At 45.9% G+C, this 19,184-nt stretch overlaps 2 protein-coding genes across 2 annotated transcripts in view; one reads left to right on the top strand and one right to left on the bottom strand.

Moving 5' to 3' along the window:
* Positions 1 to 2,408: 2,408 nt before the first annotated feature.
* LOC310770815 (translin-like) lies at positions 2,409 to 11,001 on the bottom strand. Its single transcript, XM_083663529.1, has 6 exons — positions 10,847 to 11,001; positions 9,992 to 10,085; positions 9,723 to 9,819; positions 6,769 to 6,884; positions 5,355 to 5,434; positions 2,409 to 5,165 (listed from the first exon to the last, which is right to left on the bottom strand). Exons 1-6 carry the CDS (start codon positions 10,913 to 10,915, stop codon positions 4,935 to 4,937), a joined length of 687 nt encoding a protein of 228 aa, XP_083519655.1. The 5' UTR covers positions 10,916 to 11,001; the 3' UTR covers positions 2,409 to 4,934.
* Positions 11,002 to 14,572: 3,571 nt separating this feature from the next.
* LOC310770817 (protein FAM124A-like) overlaps positions 14,573 to 19,184 on the top strand; it is a gene marked incomplete at both ends in the record, with an annotated part of 67,361 nt that continues 62,749 nt past the window's right edge. The window contains one exon of the mRNA XM_083663531.1: positions 14,573 to 14,628. Within this exon, the coding sequence (XP_083519657.1) occupies positions 14,573 to 14,628 (56 nt within the window). The remainder of the gene's footprint in view (positions 14,629 to 19,184) is intronic.

Genomic DNA, 19,184 nt, shown 5'->3' with positions numbered 1-19,184 from the left:
GCCGAGTTTGACTTACAGGCAATAGTAATCATTCCACCTACAGTACTGAGCTGCTAAGGCTATATCTTATGATTTACCTGACCTCCTATCTTACCCGTTGTGTGTTTTTAATACTCCTGGTGTGTGTTTATTTATGAAGACTATTTTTTATGCACTTTATCCTGATTTAAATCTAGATCCAATGAACGGTGATAGAACACACTCCAGCAAAACTGCAGTTAGAAAATGTATTATGTTGTCCTATTATTCACACTGCTCCATATTCAAGTGAATCTAATTGGCCACAGCTGATTTCAGCAGGTCAAGGCAATAGCGTCGATCTACTCATCAAAACCAAAAAGCACTGTTTAATTATCCTGACGCTGTCAGATGGATGTAAGTTCGTTCACATTTGTTTCACAACCAACATGGATTGTGAATTTGTGGAACAATGCCGCCCCCATCTGGCGGAGTCAGGCTACTGTTTAATAGCCATGCTGTGTGAGGTGTATGTCATGGAGTAGCACTGCTAGAAGAGGTAGCACGTCACTGTGTTTGAGGGCAGGTTTAGCTGGCCCTGCCTGCTAACTGCAAAGTCACACCCTCTTCCGGTCGCCACACACATTTCCTAAACATGCTTACTAAACAACTAACAAACAATAACAAAACTACAAAGCCAAAAAAAAATGCAGATAAGAAAAATAAAATGTTATATGGTGATTCCAAATGGTGATAATTCATTTTGGTTGGGGCGAAATGTTATAGGGTCTCTCCTAGGGGTGTCACGATACACTCAGTTCACGATACGATACGATACACGTTATTGGGTTCACAATAACGATACGATATTTTAACAATATTTTTTTGCGATCGATTTGTAAGTTGAGGGGGCATCCGCCACGCTAATTTGAGTAATTTCACCATTTTCATCCTCCGTGTCTGTAACGTCCCTCGTCTGTTCAAACAAAGCAATGAAAAGGAGAGCGAACATGCAATCAGATGCAGATCAGTGCCACACCATGTTCAGCTTCTTTTTCTCACGATATGAGATTTCATCTCAATGATACGTATTGTCATGTTTTGACATCGCAATATATTGTGGGACGATATATTGTGACATCCCTAGTCTCTCCTGATTTTAAATATAGCCGAATTGTTTTGTTTGACCAATTGAAACTATTTTTATAAGCATTTTAGGAAATGTCTATGGAAAAAAGAATGGGCGATGAAATCCCTTGGGGGTTCGTGCTGGATGCCTAAACTGGAAGAGGGTGTGACTTTGGCACTCTGTGGTGTCAACAGTGTTACAACTGTTATCAGTTTCCACAGGTCCATACAAACGACGCCGGAGGAGGACGCCATTTCAGCTCATCTTTCCATAACAGGCCTGATGAGTTGGATACCATTTATTTTCCTCATTTGCATTCGAAAGACCGAATGTAAGATTTCCCGATGTAATATATTGTGAATTAAAAGATTTTAAATGTGACCTTGCTTGTTTTGTAGTTCTTTTTCAATCGCTCATCCGGTAGGCTATCTCACTATATGGGAACCGCCCTCTGCGTGGAATCTTTACAACTTCCCTTGTCGGTAAAACCTCAGCGCTCTGTGGTTTTCTGTCTCATATCTCTGCAGGGGTCGGGGGGGAGAGCAGCCCCCGCCCCCTGGCTCCAGGTAGCGGCAGTGGAGCGGGGAATGGAACCGGCCAGCCTCTGGCCCCCGCATCACTTTGTGGTCGACTATTCCTTCACACTCACTTCTCGAGATAGCACTACACTGTATCAATCTATCGGATGTCAGATATCTAGGGCTAACATGGTCAAAGTTCCCAAACTTGAGGTTAACATATACTGTAGAAATGCTGCCTGTAAGTCAAAAGCCCTCACAGAAGGTGATTTAACAGCTGAAGTGAGGGAGAAATTAGCTGTGCTGAAAAACAGCTAAAACTGAAATGAAAGAAGTGTAATGTGTTAGATGGCACACAAAGGAGAATACTGTCACAGAGGACTAGGAGATGATTTACCATCTAAAGGAAACCAGAACATTTCACATTTGAGAACCTGGAGAGAATTAGGACATTTTCCTTATAGAAATGCCTCAAAATGATGAATAGATGATCAAAATAGGCAATGAATGTAATATTTGGCAACGAATTGATGGATTGACTAATTGTTGCAGCTCTTTATCAGTTTTTATCAAATGTATTTTTATGTATTTTCAAAATACAAAATACGTATTTGTATTTGTATGTATTGTAAATACATTTTTCAGACCAGTATTTTGTATTTGTATTGCGATACATTTTTTGAGCAAGTATTTGTCATTTGTACCAAAATACTTTATGATGTATTTTTGCCCATCTCTGGTCCTATTAAACACCGAAATTCAGAATGTAGAAATATTTAATTTGAAGCATTGTAGAACAACTGATCAAAAAATGGATCCGAGACAGAGGTACATCACAGTACACGTGAAGATCAAGTGGAATCATTTGTAAGCAATGACAAACTTACTCCTCAAAGCAACAAAAGCAAAAATGCTCTTCAACTGCACAAGCAGGGACACATGGAAGCAATAGTAACAAGTGGACAGGACATCTCCTCGAGTGAACAAGGTTTAGGCTCTGTAACGTGATGAGTGTTTGATGTTCTAACTTCTCTGCCATCATCACTCTGGTGGCTTTCCACAGAAACCATGAATGGCTCAACACAATATTCCTTGGCACTGTTCTGTAAGTGTAGCCTGCTTCAAACCGTCCTGGATTACAGGACCTCACATTTTGGCTCCACGGATGGATCAGACTGGACCTCCAGCCGGGCCCTATAGCCATTAGAACGGAACCGGGCCAATCAGGAAACCTGCGCCGTAGTTGACAACCTAACGGGCAAAACGGCGTAATGGCGTCGCCCGAAGCGATGAGCGCCAACATTAACATTAGTAAACAAAACAGCCATAAGTGCAGTTATCGCAGAAATGAGACTCGACAATTAGACGAGCTTCTCTGCGGGAAAGAAAGTTTTCGCCGTTCTCCCGAGTGGATTTGGTGAAGCCGATTGGCTGATGGAGTTGTCTGTCAAGGCAGGTACTCCCGCCCACTGAAATAGTTGCGAGTGGTGGTCTGATGGTCCAGACTGATGCGTAGAGTGAAACAGAAAGGTGAGCTCATGGTAACAGGATGGTTTCACCAAGCTCTTCTAGGTGTACTTGGCTGTTTAACCCATAGAGAGCCGCAGGGATGACGTGTTTTTGTAGTCAGAACGCGGAAGTCCCGGACTTCCGGGTTCTTCACTGTTTCTGTCTATGGGATTTTTGAATGGGTTTTTGCCGCGATGCTTCAAATAAGGTCTCTGAGCAACGCAAGCTTAATCAAACGCAAACCAGTGTTCAGCGGGATAATCTTCACACATGAGGACCACTTTCATGAGTTTTTAAGTGTAAATGCGAGCCCTAGAAGTAAAAAGCTCGTGCTAAGCTAATCCAGATCTACACATAGGCTTCCACGTCACGTCACGACTCAACCTGCAGTGTTGTTGATGTGTGCGCTGCTGTGCACTGATTACCCCGGGCTGAACCAGGTGAAGGAAAGAGAATTTCCGTGTTGTCCTTTGAAGTGATGACGTTACTGACGTATAATATCCCCATGTATCAAGTGTAGTCTCATTTAGCCGTTTGGTAGCTAGCCGCCCGTTTAACGGCAACTAAAAGCTTAAACACTATAAAAGTGGTCCTCATGTGTGAAGATGATATTACTAAACACTGGTTCGCGTTTGATTGAGCTTGCGTTGCCCAGAGACCTTATTTGAAGCATCGCTCCAAAAACCCATTCAAAAATCCCATAGACAGAAACAGTGAAGAACCCGGAAGTGTTAGCATCTATGTTTTCCGACTCATTCCTGGGGCCCTCTATTGATACCTGATGCAGCAATTGTGTGTGTATCCCTTTAAGACCACCTTAAAGGGATACACACACAAATGAGGGATATACACGCAAAATCAGGTATCAATGGGTTAAACGACAGAGAACTGTAACTAAGCACATAGTGTAGCTTTACATCTTGTCAAAGTGCACTTATACCGTTTCGTTGGCTCTGCCTCTCCTGGGGCCTCATTTATAAGCACATATATGTACTCTTGGTGCTAATAATAAAATCTAAGCCAATGTGAAAATCAGTGAGCTGCAATTATTTTTTTGTGCCATTTTTGCTGCACTATATCAATTTCCAAAACGGATCTATACAACGACTCAAGAATGCTGTAAACAATTTCTTTCATTTTCTTTAGATTCCATCGTTTGATCCATTGCGGTCTTTTTTTTTGGCTCCTGGGATGTGTTAGCGGCTAACAGTTAGCCCATTTGGATGCGTCCACTTTTGCCGCCATGTTCAGAGACCTAAGAAATAACACCAGGCATTATCTGGTGAACAACACCAAAACATTTCCACTTAATTATTTTTACAACAATTTAAAAAAAACACACAAATGACCACAAAAACCAGCTCTGGAACACGCGTCTCTTTGGGTGGGTGGTCTCCACTTTCTTGAATATAAAATATACAAAAACATCAACATCATGGTCAGTGACAAGAAGTTGACATACTTCCAAAACGGATTCAACAGTCGCAAAAACCATCTGAATGAAACAGGATAAGAGGTGAAGCCGAACACAGATGAACTTTGACCAAAAACCAGCATCAAACTGCCCAGCTCACCTGTCAACAACATCTGTCCCACCTTTCTGACAGACCGCCATCCATCCAACACACTTCTTCTGACGCACACACTCCGACACGGACACACACACAGACACACACCCACACACACTCAATCAGTCAGTCTGTCCTAGGCTGCCTGGGCCTCAGGCAGAACCCTGGGTGTTGCCCTCCAGCTGGGGGTGGAGTCTCCAATCTGCAGCAGCCGTGGAGAGAGGTCCCAGCTCTCCATTCCCCCCCTGGGGTCTACTTGTCACCCTCCACCTCAGGCTCCTTGGCCAGGCCGCGGATGGACAGGTCGTACACCACCTCCTCGATCTTCTTCACGTCGTACTTGAGGCCGTCGTAGCGCTTACGCAGCGGGTCGTTCTTCAGGTTGAGCAGGCGGAAGCCGGAGTCCAGCTCGTTGATGAAGTTGGAGATGCGTAGCGGGCGGCTGTAGTCTCCCGCCGTCACGCTGTTGACCGCCAGCCGCGACTGGGAGAGGAAGGAGGGGAGCGAGGAGAATTGTGCATTATTTTTTGGTCTTTTTTGGTGCACGGCGCACAGTTGCTCAAAGCGTGCGAGGCTACAAATGAGTGTGTGATACTTATTATTCTTTTTTAACAAGTCGTTCTGCAAAAAGCTTTTCACGTGCATCAAATCCCACTGACTCAACTGCCTTACCAGTTCACTGGCCATGATCAGCACACCTGCCAGGTAGTCCTCGACATCCAGGTGAAAGCCCTTCTCTCGCACCACCTCAACTGTAGGATGGAGAGGGCAGAGCAAACAGAGGGAGGCTAGGCAGTATTCTTACTGTAGGATGGAGAGGGCAGAGCAAACAGAGGGAGGCTAGGCAGTATTCTTACTCTAGGATGGAGAGGGCAGCACAGAGGGAGGCTAGGCAGTATTCTTACTCTAGGATGGAGAGGGCAGCACAAACAGAGGGAGGCTAGGCAGTATGGATACAATTTCCAAACTTTTCCATGACTTCTCAACGATCCATAATAGAACCTCCATGTAATGTGAGGTGGTGACTCTGAATCAATACCAGAAAAGAAAATATTACCTCTTTACATTGTATTAATTTTTCGTGCATCACGTAAGGGTTAATGCACGACGAGGTGTCCATTATCAGAAATTAATGGACGACATGGAGGCATGAACCGTCCGAGGCGAAAGCCGAGGACGGTTGCTTCCGCGAACTCCCATTAATTTCTGATAATGGACACCTCAAAGTGCATTAACCCGCTTATACCATGGTCACTTGCCAAAGAAACAAAACTAGACCATTCATTTATATTTTCATGCATTTTGCAATCAAAATCTAGTTTTCATAACCTTGAATATGAGTTGAGAACCGGCGAGACAAAATAGTCCTCTCATATAAAAGTGTCATATTAACCCTTAACGGTGGTATAGCGCTCAAACGGCTCTGTCGTGATCCTGGCACATTGATATGAATGGTGAACAGACCATTTAGCTAGGTGTACATTATCACTGTACATTATCACAAATTAATGGACACCCTGCAGCCAATCAGAATCGAGTATTCACCCAGACCATGGTATAAATTACAGTATATGAGGGATCAGCCGAGCAGCATTTTGGTAAACAAACCGCGTCACTGGGTGGCAATGGAACCCTATGGAGCCTGAGTTTGAGCATCTGACTCTAGCCGGCTGACCGTGTTTACAATATAAAAACTGCGACAGTTCACACAACTTTAACACGACATGCTATATAGTATACACCAAACTCTTGAGCTAATTCTGCTCTCACTCAGAATGTCAAAATATAAGCGAGGTGATGTGTAGTTTTTGAGATATTTAGCGTTTGTTTGGCAGTTGGCACAACTCATACTAGTTAACTGCCGCGGGGTTACGCATTTTTGGGTGGGAGTGACGTCACACCGATTCGTCCTATATGGAAGGGAGTGAAATAAAATAGGAGTTTTCCATGAAAATATATAAAATACAAGCAGCACTCAAATCCAACATAAAGAGGTGTGTCCTATTTGTCCAGTGTAGTAAAATCACTAGTACAATTTTTTTCCAAAAGTTTCAAGGCATCACTGTGGGAACCCTGTGGAACCTACTGCCGAGTATCTGGGCCACCTCCTCCCGGGTCACCAGAGCTTCACTCTCCAGGTAGACAACAAAGGCTGCAAGGAAGGTCAAGCGCTGCAAGACAAACCGCCAGTGCTCATGGAACCTACACGGGATTCAAAGAGATCACAAGGAGAACATCAGAACCTACACGGGATTCAAAGAGATCACAAGGAGAACATCGGCAGCGATCCCAATTTGGAGGAATTTCCATGAACACGTCATTTTCTCGGACCTTTAGAGCACAAAAAAAGGCATCATTTTGCATATTTCTCCAGGTTACCCTTGCCCAGCTCTACCCTTCCAAACGATTTCAAAGTGCACAGTGAATGTTCTGGACAGCTCAGTGGGGATTGCAACTACTTTAGATGGGGGCGTGGTGCCGTACCTGTAATACTGCTCCACAGGAAACTACTTTACGATGGGGGCGTGGTGCCGTACCTGTAATACTGCTCCACAGGAAACTACTTTACGGTGGGGGCGTGGTGCCGTACCTGTAATACTGCTCCACAGGAAACTACTTTACGGTGGGGGGCGTGGTGCCGTACCTGTAATACTGCTCCACAGGAAACTACTTTACGATGGGGGCGTGGTGCCGTACCTGTAATACTGCTCCACAGGAAACTACTTTACGGTGGGGGCGTGGTGCCGTACCTGTAATACTGCTCCACAGGAAACTACTTTACGGTGGGGGGCGTGGTGCCGTACCTGTAATACTGCTCCACAGGAAACTACTTTACGATGGGGGCGTGGTGCCGTACCTGTAATACTGCTCCACAGGAAACTACTTTACGGTGGGGGCGTGGTGCCGTACCTGTAATACTGCTCCACAGGAAACTACTTTACGGTGAGGGCGTGGTGCCGTACCTGTAATACTGCTCCACAGGAAACTACTTTACGATGGGGGCGTGGTGCCGTACCTGTAATACTGCTCCACAGGAAACTACTTTACGGTGGGGGCGTGGTGCCGTACCTGTAATACTGCTCCACAGGAAACTACTTTACGATGGGGGCGTGGTGCCGTACCTGTAATACTGCTCCACAGGAAACTACTTTACGATGGGGGGCGTGGTGCCGTACCTGTAATACTGCTGCACAGGAAACTACTTTACGATGGGGGCGTGGTGCCGTACCTGTAATACTGCTGCACAGGAAACTACTTTACGATGGGGGCGTGGTGCCGTACCTGTAATACTGCTCCACAGGAAACTACTTTACGGTGGGGGGCGTGGTGCCGTACCTGTAATACTGCTGCACAGGAAACTACTTTACGGTGGGGGGCGTGGTGCCGTACCTGTAATACTGCTCCACAGGAAACTACTTTACGATGGGGGCGTGGTGCCGTACCTGTAATACTGCTCCACAGGAAACTACTTTACGATGGGGGGCGTGGTGCCGTACCTGTAATACTGCTCCACAGGAAACTACTTTACGATGGGGGTGTGGTGCCGTACCTGTAATACTGCTCCACAGGAAACTACTTTACGGTGGGGGTGTGGTGCCGTACCTGTAATACTGCTCCACAGGAAACTACTTTACGATGGGGGCGTGGTGCCGTACCTGTAATACTGCTCCACAGGAAACTACTTTACGGTGGGGGCGTGGTGCCGTACCTGTAATACTGCTCCACAGGAAACTACTTTACGATGGGGGGCGTGGTGCCGTACCTGTAATACTGCTCCACAGGAAACTACTTTACGATGGGGGCGTGGTGCCGTACCTGTAATACTGCTCCACAGGAAACTACTTTACGATGGGGGGCGTGGTGCCGTACCTGTAATACTGCTCCACAGGAAACTACTTTACGATGGGGGCGTGGTGCCGTACCTGTAATACTGCTCCACATGAAACTACTTTACGGTGGGGGGCGTGGTGCCGTACCTGTAATACTGCTCCACAGGAAACTACTTTACGGTGGGGGCGTGGTGCCGTACCTGTAATACTGCTCCACAGGAAACTACTTTACGGTGGGGGCGTGGTGCCGTACCTGTAATACTGCTCCACAGGAAACTACTTTACGGTGGGGCCGTGGTGCCGTACCTGTAATACTGCTCCACAGGAAACTACTTTACGGTGGGGGCGTGGTGCCGTACCTGTAATACTGCTCCACAGGAAACTACTTTACGATGGGGGCGTGGTGCCGTACCTGTAATACTGCTCCACAGGAAACTACTTTACGGTGGGGGCGTGGTGCCGTACCTGTAATACTGCTCCACAGGAAACTACTTTACGGTGGGGGCGTGGTGCCGTACCTGTAATACTGCTCCACAGGAAACTACTTTACGGTGGGGGCGTGGTGCCGTACCTGTAATACTGCTCCACAGGAAACTACTTTACGATGGGGGCGTGGTGCCGTACCTGTAATACTGCTCCACAGGAAACTACTTTACGGTGGGGGCGTGGTGCCGTACCTGTAATACTGCTCCACAGGAAACTACTTTACGGTGGGGGGCGTGGTGCCGTACCTGTAATACTGCTCCACAGGAAACTACTTTACGGTGGGGGCGTGGTGCCGTACCTGTAATACTGCTCCACAGGAAACTACTTTACGGTGGGGGGCGTGCTGCCGTACCTGTAATACTGCTCCACAGGAAACTACTTTACGGTGGGGGGCGTGGTGCCGTACCTGTAATACTGCTCCACAGGAAACTACTTTACGGTGGGGGCGTGGTGCCGTACCTGTAATACTGCTCCACAGGAAACTACTTTACGGTGGGGGCGTGGTGCCGTACCTGTAATACTGCTCCACAGGAAACTACTTTACGATGGGGGCGTGGTGCCGTACCTGTAATACTGCTCCACAGGAAACTACTTTACGGTGGGGGCGTGGTGCCGTACCTGTAATACTGCTCCACAGGAAACTACTTTACGATGGGGGCGTGGTGCCGTACCTGTAATACTGCTGCACAGGAAACTACTTTACGATGGGGGCGTGGTGCCGTACCTGTAATACTGCTCCACAGGAAACTTGGTTTTGAGGCCTGAAATGTGTGTCCTCACGGTGCAGAACAATTCCCGCGCCTTTGCACATTTACTGGGAACTGTTGGCACAAAGGGAAAACATTTGAGAGTTCAGAAGGTGAGATTCAGGGAAGCCAACAGCATTCACTCGGTCAATAGCAAACATAAGCAGCATCCACGGCCAGTGAGCAGTCATGGAGGAGGGGACAGCGACGCTTGATGACATGACAAGACAGGTTTTGTCACACTCACTTTCTTTGAAGCCAGATGGCTGGTGGACACTTTGGAGTAGAGTTAGAACTTCCCTGGCCGTCTGCTCCAAGACCTGGACCACCTTACGGATATCCTATGATATATGCACAAACATAAAAGACATATGTTGCCTCCTGTTCTCTATGCTAGACCAAAATACATTCAAAACATTCCAATTTCATGTCGAATGCGCCCGAACGATTCGTTAAGGCGGTAAGGGAAAGCCAAGCCATGTTGTTGCAAACTGTGTAAAAAATGTTTAAGATAGGCAAGGCAACATTAAATGACCCGATTTTTTTACAAAGTTTGGTATGTCGTGAAACGTAAGCAGTGGTTCTGAAACTTTCTCACGTCAAGGACCTCTATTAGACCGCAGAGCCCCATTTGACAGGATTTGTCCCATCTGATAAGATTTGTGCTGTTAGATGTTTCATTACAGAAAGTGTATGAAACCCATGAACAAAATAGTCCTACATTCTGTCATTGTGTTACTTATGGATGGAATAGTGAAACTAAATGTAGCTCCCTTGTCTTGTTTTGTTGGGGACCCCTGGGGGTCCCCAGACAGACCACACTTTGAGAACTGACGTAACGCTAAACAATAAAAGCACGCAGCAGCGGGGAATTAACTTATTATGCATGCTGTAACGTTAGATTGGTAAAACCAATATTTGTAATTTGTATGTGTCAAATTGTACTTAACTAAATAGACTGGAATCCTCTATTGCAATACATTGTCAAGAGCTTAAAAAAACGTTTGATCGTGTGTTAACAAGACATCGCTAGCTAGCCAGCTTTGCAGGCTAATGCTAACGGCTAACGGTTCCTTCATAACTGAACTGTCTTTAACGTTACCTCTCTGATATCCTGGTCGGCGCTCAGGAAGCCTTGGATATAGCTGAACATGTCGGTAACAGACATCATCGGTTAACACAGGATATCACTGTAACGTTCTGTCTTCTTTATTCTTTAACACCGGGCAGCATGCACACGAGCGCTCAGATCACTGGTAAATATGTCGCTTCTTCTTCTTCTTCTACTAGAATTTTATGGCGGTTGGCAAACAACTTATGGTGCAATACCGCCACCTTCTGAAATGGAGTGTGGATCAGAATGGACTTCTAAAATACTATCCTGACTATATTCTTCTACTTAGTCCAGTTTCCTCTAAAAATGAAAAGATATCCCTATACCCCACATTCCCTGAATTCAACTGCAATATTTCTTTTAAGTCCAGCTTGATTCGATTGCTCTCCAATCTGTTGTTGAGGATCTGTCTTTCCTGTTGGTATATGGACAATCAATCATTACATGTTCTACTGTTTCCTGCCTATCGCAAAATTCACACATCAGTCTCATGCTTTCCCATGATTTAAGTGTAGGCCTAATGTTAAGCCCAGTGTGCCCAAATCTCATCCTTGGTATGATATCTTCATCTTTTTTAGTTCTGCTCATGTCTCTCATTTTTCCTACTGTCTTTTGGATATTGTAATAATGCCTACCTTTAATTTCTTTATTCCCCTCCTCCTGCCATTTCTTTTTCATTTCTCATTTGACTATACTTTTAATTTCTGCCTTACTATAACTTACTACCATATATTTACTGCTGTCTTAGTTGCATCTTTTGCATACTTATCTGCCAGTTCATTACCCTCCCTCTATGTGCTGGGATCCAAATACATTTCACAGTTGTTCCTGCTTTACTGACTCTGTAAATTGCCTGAGATATTTCCAGCACAATATCCAATCTTCCCTCCGACTGTACATTCTTGACACTTACTAATGCACTAGTGGAGTCTGACCCTACTAAAACATTACCTGGTTTATTTTCTTCTACCCAATTGAGTGCTAAAAGAATAGCCAACAATTCCCCTGCATATACCGATCATTTGTCAGTTACTCTTTTATTCACCATTACATTTAATTCTGGACTTATAAATGGCACCCCCACTCTACTACTTGTTGTCTTTGATGCATCTGTGTATATTTTAAGATTATCTGCATACTGCCCTTCTATATAACTGTTAACTTGGTACCACTACCTATTTTTTCCCCATCTTTCTTCCTACTTAGTTCCAGTAATTTCAAGTCAACCACAACCTCCTCAAATAACCACTGCGGAACACCTGAGTATGGCACAGTGGAGCTTACCACTATATCCCCTATCCCTAACTCATTCACTACCTTTCCAATTGTCCACCCAAAGCTCTTGAACTGTCTTTTCTCCTTCTCTTGACATGGCTGCAATACTTTTTGTATAGGATGATTTCCCTTATGGCCCTTAAGGTTTGCCCAATATACTATTGCTAACTGATTTCTTCTGATTTCCAATGGTTTTTCACTCATTTCCACCTGTACAGCTGCAACTGGGGTTGTTTTAATGTCACCACAACAGAGTCTCAAAGCCTGATATTGCACTGTATCTAATTTCTTAAGTAATGTTTTTGATGCAGACAAATATGTCGCTTGAAGATGATGTCATCATCATCATCATCATCCTTCTTCTTCTTTGTCTCCTTCATCATCATCATCTTCTTCTTCTTCTTCTACTTCGGGTTTTAACTGCAGCTTACGTCCATAATGTTGCACACTACTGCCATCTTCTGTTCTGTTTACCTCCTACATGTCCAATCTGTCAGATTCTCCTCATCAGTTCTCATTAGGAAGCTGACCAAGCACCTCCTGCCTTGCCCGTTCCCCCACACTCCAGTCTGGATTAACAGGAGTAGAGTAAATAATGATCTCTCCATTGTCTCCAATATGTCCTTTCTCTCTGAGAGATATTTCCTGCAGCTCACCATGCTCTACAGCAGGGATACTCAACTTGCTTTGCTCGGGGGCCACTCTCGTGAAATGATCGGAGGCCAGGGGCCAGTTAATAAACAAACAATACACATTTTTCTGTAGCGGGTTGTAGGTTTTTGGAGTGTCAGCCGGAGTTTAGTCTGACAGTGTTGTACACACCGGATAGTTAGTTAGGTTAAGTAGCTAGTTAGGTTAAGTAGCGTACATACATAAGTGCCTGGATGGATAGCGAGCAGACGGCGGTAGGCTATTTGACAATTTAGCTGGAGCTCAGTCAAACTTTATTTCATGTTAGTTTTTATTTTATTTGTTTTTATTGTGAATTAGATTCTAATTCAATAATAGTTGTGCCAAACAAACGTTAATATCTCAAAAACTATAGCCTACATCACATCGCTTATATTTTGACATTCTGAGTGAGAGCAGAAGTAGCTCAAGAGTTTGATGTAGCCTATATGTCATGTTAAAGTTTTGTGAACTGTCACAGTTTTTAAAATGTAAACAGAGTTAACTGGCTATAGTCAGACACTCACGCCTCACGCCACTTGGGCTCCATAGGGTTCCATTCCATTGCCACCCAGTGACACGGTTTGTTTACCAAAATCACCGTGACGTCACCATGTAAACAACATTTACTTCCGGGTACCACGGCGGCAGGTTTAAATTTGCGTGTTGTCAAATAATGGTTGTTTTATGTAGTGTTAGCTAGCTAATAACGTTTGTTTACAACTGTCAAACTCGCTGTTTTTTGCAGACTCGTTAACGTTAACGTTACCGACGGAGGCTACTGACGCCGCTCGGATACAGCTTGGAACCCGGATGTTGTAGCAGTAGTAGCCTCTGTGCCGCCGAATCCATGTTTGCCCTTTGCAGAGGGAATTTTGAATAATCCAAATCTTGACCCGCTCTTTATGGTCACTGGACACCCAACAACACAACACGAACGAACCATTTTTGTCTTCTTTGTCTGTTTTTGTGTTCAACACGTCAGTTTGTGTCATAACCAGCCGTAACCAGGGGTAACCGGAAGTAAATGTAAACATTCCCGCTGATTTGGTCTAGGCTATAATTCGTTTTGGACTATCGTTTTGCAATTAGTAGGCATATCTATGTCGAGATTTGATTGCCTGCCTCGTTCATCCTCTTGATGGCGCCAAAGCAGCGCACTAACTAAAGCTGCCTTCAAGTGGCCTTTTTGGTGTTAAATAATACCGAAATGGCCTATTTACACAAAGTACTTGTGTTATGTCGGGCACAAAGTGCGTATATTTGCAGTTATAGTTTTACACCCTTTGCAGCTTTATGTTTCTTCAGCCCCAATACGACGTCTAAATGTGCACAGAAATGCAAAAACATAGCGCACAAAAATGCTAAAACATAGAGCAACACTATTATTTGCACAGAATGCCAACCTAGCCTATATGATAATAAAATGCACTTTTACCATCAGTTGTTGACATCGCCTTCATACACTTTCCAAGTCCTTCTTTCCACTTTGTCGAGTCGTTCACGTGTGTGTTGGACCTGTAGCCTACTATTATATTTCCGACCGCACCTGAAGGCAGCATAGGGCGCATGACGCAGGCAGACGGGAGACAGTTAGTAGCCTGTTGCTTGTTGGTCTATCTTTGCAAGTCGGAATCTAAACAGAGCGATAGGCTGCTCATCTGCGTCACCCTCGTGTATATCGAACCATATATTGTGAATGAGTCACTTGTGTCGTCACCCAGAGACTTGAGACCATGCAGACGATGACTTGTGTCCTTCTGATCTGAGATGGAGAAGCCCTCGGCAGAAGATGACTGTGTGGACTCAGGAGCGGAGACTGGAGGGTGAGTCCAGAAGATTTAAGACATGCGAGAGATGCGACAGCTGTTCAACCGTTACCAGATGTTTCCACCTTTTGTGTTACGTCATGTTACTTCTATCTGCCTATATGCAAATATTCTTATAGCCTAGACTAACCTCTTTTTCCACATTTTATTTTTTTGTCATAAGCCTCTATCATTATTAACTCAACATACTGTTATTATAGGCTATTGTGAAGCCTGCTAACTGGTAACAGCTTGCTTCACAATAGCCTATAATAATTTAATAGCACTATAGAGTCATGAAATTGGATGCAGCTTGAAATGTTGCTGGAATTCTTAGATTCCCTCCACATGCCGTTAATTGCTCTGATGAGGGCATGTGGTGCAGTGATGGAAAGTTCTGCCGTCTCAACATGTCACCATGAGAGGAGCTCCTTTAAATCCATACAATATAGTTTAGTTACATGAGTCTTATTGTTCACTCTGTTTTCAGCTATATAGGCAAAGTCCACCAGGTTTCCCTTGTGGTAGCTTATGTGACTGATGGATTTGGTGGTGTTGTAGTTAAGCTAGTGTGGACAGACAGTAGGCTATAAAGTGTGTGTGTGTGTGTGTGTGTGTGTGTGTGTGTGTGCGTGTGTGTGTGTGTGTGTGTGTGTGTGTGTGTGTGCGTATGTGTGTGCGTGTGTGCGTGTGTGTGTGTGTGTGTGTGTGTGTGTGTGTGTGTATGCTTTAGTGAGAGAAACCCCAGTTGACCCTGTTAGCCCTTGCCACACCCCTGACAATGCAACATTGAATCAACATTAGCATATTTCCTCCAACAGTAGCCGCTAGTCAATTAAAAGCCTGGGGCCGGTTGCACCAAGTGGTCTTAACTATGCCTGGTCGTAACTCCTACGTCGGTCTTAGTTAAGACCAGTCTTTAGAGTGGATTTACGCCTGTTGCACCAACACGGCTTACGTCTGGTCTTAACTACGTCGTAGCAATGCGCGTCCATGTGAATTGCCAGGGAATGCACCCTGATTGGATGATGTTGCAAAAAATGTGCCACGCGACCTGCTTGGAGCGCACTGTGCCACTACGCTCTCTCAGCCACTACTGTAAAACACCCTCGCTCCGGGGGAAAAATGGCGGCGATTGAGCCAGACAGACAGTCTGAATGAAATTGAATGTAACGTTCCCAATTCTATGTATTAAATTCTAAAAAAATTAACGGCAACATTTGGGAAGGCTAAGCCACACAACTAGTTAGTTATAATCTAACATCGTGCTTTCAAAGACGGAGAACTGGCTGTGTTACGACGATGACGGTATTGGCTCAAAAGGGTCTCCGCGGAGACAGGCAGGCGCTACACCTCCTCCTGACCAGTCGTAAGAGTTACGCCTGGGCGTAGTGAAAATAAGGCTTAAGCCGTCTTGGTGCAACCGGCGTAGCTGTTAGGTCGTAAAGTTACGACCAACTTAGCTTAAGACCAGAGTAAGACCAGTTGGTGCAACGGGCCCCTGGTCTCCAATAATGGCCGGGGCGTGGTCAACACAAACAAATAAAGGCCGGCTTCAAATACACAAACTGCACAAGCTACGCAAACTGCGCCCCCCACTGGCCATTTGAAAGAATGCAATTTCCGCATAGGCTTCAAAAAGAGGGAGGCTGAATTGGGCACTGATTGGTACCAACCGTGTCATGCTAGCTTGTTGGGGAGGGGCCTAAATAATGCTCCAGGTTATGCTCAATAGACTACTTGCACAACTCCACTACTTCCTGAAATGAGTAGGGCATCTTGGTTTCCTGTCCTACACTATTGGATGAACTGATTAATCTCAGGTGTGCCTGATCACTGTTGTTGTGACCTCAGCAGTCAGTCACCAATCAGTCGTCTGCAGTGTTTTCACGTCACCGTATGGTACCGGGTTCACAGCGCCGGAACCTCAACAAAGCAGGGACCAAAACTAGCACGACTCAACCCGGGCTGTCCACGTTTTTGATCGGTGGAATGAGACAAAAAAGCGAGACGAGCTGGGCGAGGCCGCGCTGATACCAACAGTGGAAATGGGCCATGAGTGGCCTTCAAATCTGATCCCAGGCCAGTTTTGTGCTTTCTGCTCTCATGCTGGAGGTTAGTAGCAGGACAGGGTAGCGCTGACCTTACATCAGTTTGTTGCTGGAGTCACCATGGGCCCAGCAATTGCATTGGCCATTAACTCTGGAAGCCACTGATATCGTGTGTGTGTGTGTGTGTGTGTGTGTGTGTGTGTGTGTGTGTGTGTGTGTGTGTGTGTGCGTGTGCGTGTGCGTGTGCGTGTGCGCGTGTGCGCGTGTGCGCGTGTATGGGGGGTGGTTTGTGCCACTGACGTGCGCGCGCGCACGCACGCGCGCGTGTACGATGTGTCTGTGTGTCGTGTGTTTGGATTATGGCATGACACACAGACACATCGTGCATGCACGCGTGCGTGCGTGCGCGCACGTCAGTGGCACAAACCACCCCCGGGGTTGTTTGTGCCACTGACGTGCGCGCGCGCACGCACGCGTGCATGCACGATGTGTCTGTGTGTCGTGTGTTTGGGTTATGGCATGACACACAGATACATTGTGCACGCGCGCGTGCGTGCGCGCGCATCAGTGGCACAATCAACCCCGGGGGTGGTTTGTGCCACTGACGTGCGAATGTATGTAGCTGTATGATGTATGACATCTGACGTGTCCAAATGTATGATGCTATAATGGTACAGTATAAAGGTTATGGTTGGATATTTGACATTTCTATGTCCCATACAGCCATATGCCCATATGGTGTAAATTGGGTAAACTGTGCCGAAATTGGGCTCTCTCAGCCCTTCTTCTGGGGCAGTTTAGGAGAAAAAAATTGTTGTTTTTGCTTGAAAACACCAATCCATTTTGAGAGGAACTGGCCCCCCGAAGCCGCAGAGGGCTCAGATTTGGTGCCCATGATCAGAATGCCCATGCGATTCACTGTGCCGAATGTCAGTGCTCTGGTACCTTCTGGGGCAGTTTAGGAGAAAACAATTGTCGTTTTTGCTTGAAAACACCAATCCATTTTGAGAGGAACTGGCCCCCCGAAGCCGCAGAGGGCTCAAATTCGGTGCCCATGATCAGAATGCCCATGCGATCCACTGTGCCGAAATTGGGCGCTCTGGGCCCTTCTGGGGCAGTTTAGGAGAAATTTTTTTTCGTTTTTGCTTGAAAACACCAATCCATTTTGAGAGGAACTGGTCCCCCGAAGCCGCAGAGGGCTCAAATTCGGTGCCCATGATCAGAATGCCCATGCGATCCACTGTGCCGAATATCAGTGCTCTGGAACCTTCTGGGGCAGTTTAGGAGAAAAAAATTGTCGTTTTTGCTTGAAAACACCAATCCATTTTGAGAGGAACTGGCCCCCCGAAGCCGCAGAGGGCTCAAATTCGGTGCCCATGATCAGAATGCCCATGCAATCCACTGTGCCGAATGTCAGTGCTCTGGTACCTTCTGGGGCAGTTTAGGAGAAAAAAATTGTCGTTTTTGCTTGAAAACACCAATCCATTTTGAGAGGAACTGGCCGCCCGAAGCCGCAGAGGGCTCGAATTCGGTGCCCATGATCAGAATGCCCATGCGATCCACTGTGGCGAATTTCAGTGCTCTGGGGCCTTGCTGGCCCTTAAACACTCAAAAAGGAAAGCCTGTTGTGGTACCGGTAGTTCAAGTTCAAGTTCAAGTTCAATTTTATTCATGTCCCGTGAGGGCAAATTGGTTTACAAAGTAGTGTTTTTTAGAAATACATTCAGATTAGGATAACACACAGTATTACTGATTTGTTCAGTAACCAGGCACACTTGCAAATATTGTACAATACATATCATTTGTTGGAATATGCATGGGTTATAATAGGTCGTTGCTACTGCTGCTGAAGGTCGCCGCGTGCGCAGCACCCAGGCTGCCGCCCCAGCCACGACACAGTCAGGCCTGCCGTTGCAGGCCGGTTGGTCGTTGGGGAGGGAGGCAAGAAGAGGGCTGAGGGAGACGGCTGGGGGGGGGGGCGTCTGGAATGTGTGCTTGTGTGTGCGTGGGGGGGGGGGGGGGCGTTGGGGGTGTTCAGCACTTGAGGTTTGAATCTGCTGCTGGACACAACCCATTAGTAAATGATCAACGCTTAACCCCAAAAAATCGGTCCAATTTGATAGGAAACTTTGTAGCACCTGCTTGCGTCGATCAGAGTGTTCTGCTGAGCGCCTGGATATATGAATCATCGCTCTAGGATCAATGGTTTCAGCCAAAAGCTGCTCAAATCTAGCTCAGGCTTAAAAAGTGCGGCCTCCTGGTCGTGCTCAGTGTTTATCGGTCGTGGGGTCATGAGTGAGACATCGCCGCGTCGGAATCTTGTGCTGAGCAACATACCGTACTCAAAAATAAGCCATTTCAGATCCACCGTTGAAGAAACAGATGGATAGATACATGGATATGAAGGGAATCCCAGGACACATTATGGATTTGTCAGATTGATATAACTCCAGAAATCAGCCCAAGGTGTTGGAAGTGCCTCCTTTTAGCTTTAAAAGGATAAGTACTTCAACAAAAAGTAGT

This window comes from Poromitra crassiceps (genome assembly GCF_964638095.1).
Source record: "Poromitra crassiceps genome assembly, contig: HAP1_SCAFFOLD_237, whole genome shotgun sequence".
Classification (NCBI taxonomy): domain Eukaryota; kingdom Metazoa; phylum Chordata; class Actinopteri; order Beryciformes; family Melamphaidae; genus Poromitra; species Poromitra crassiceps.
The sequence above is the reverse complement of the archived record's forward strand: the minus strand, read 5'-3'. Positions and strand labels throughout refer to the sequence as shown.

Excerpts from the sequence above, each read along its gene's own strand:
- LOC310770815 (XM_083663529.1), bottom strand. The coding sequence starts at position 10,915 with ATGATGTCTGTTACCGACATGTTCAGCTATATCCAAGGCTTCCTGAGC. Across the intron at positions 10,086-10,846 it reads CCGACCAGGATATCAGAGAG|GATATCCGTAAGGTGGTCCA; the intron begins GTAACGTTAAAG and ends CATATATCATAG. Across the intron at positions 5,166-5,354 it reads TGATCATGGCCAGTGAACTG|TCGCGGCTGGCGGTCAACAG; the intron begins GTAAGGCAGTTG and ends TTCCTCTCCCAG.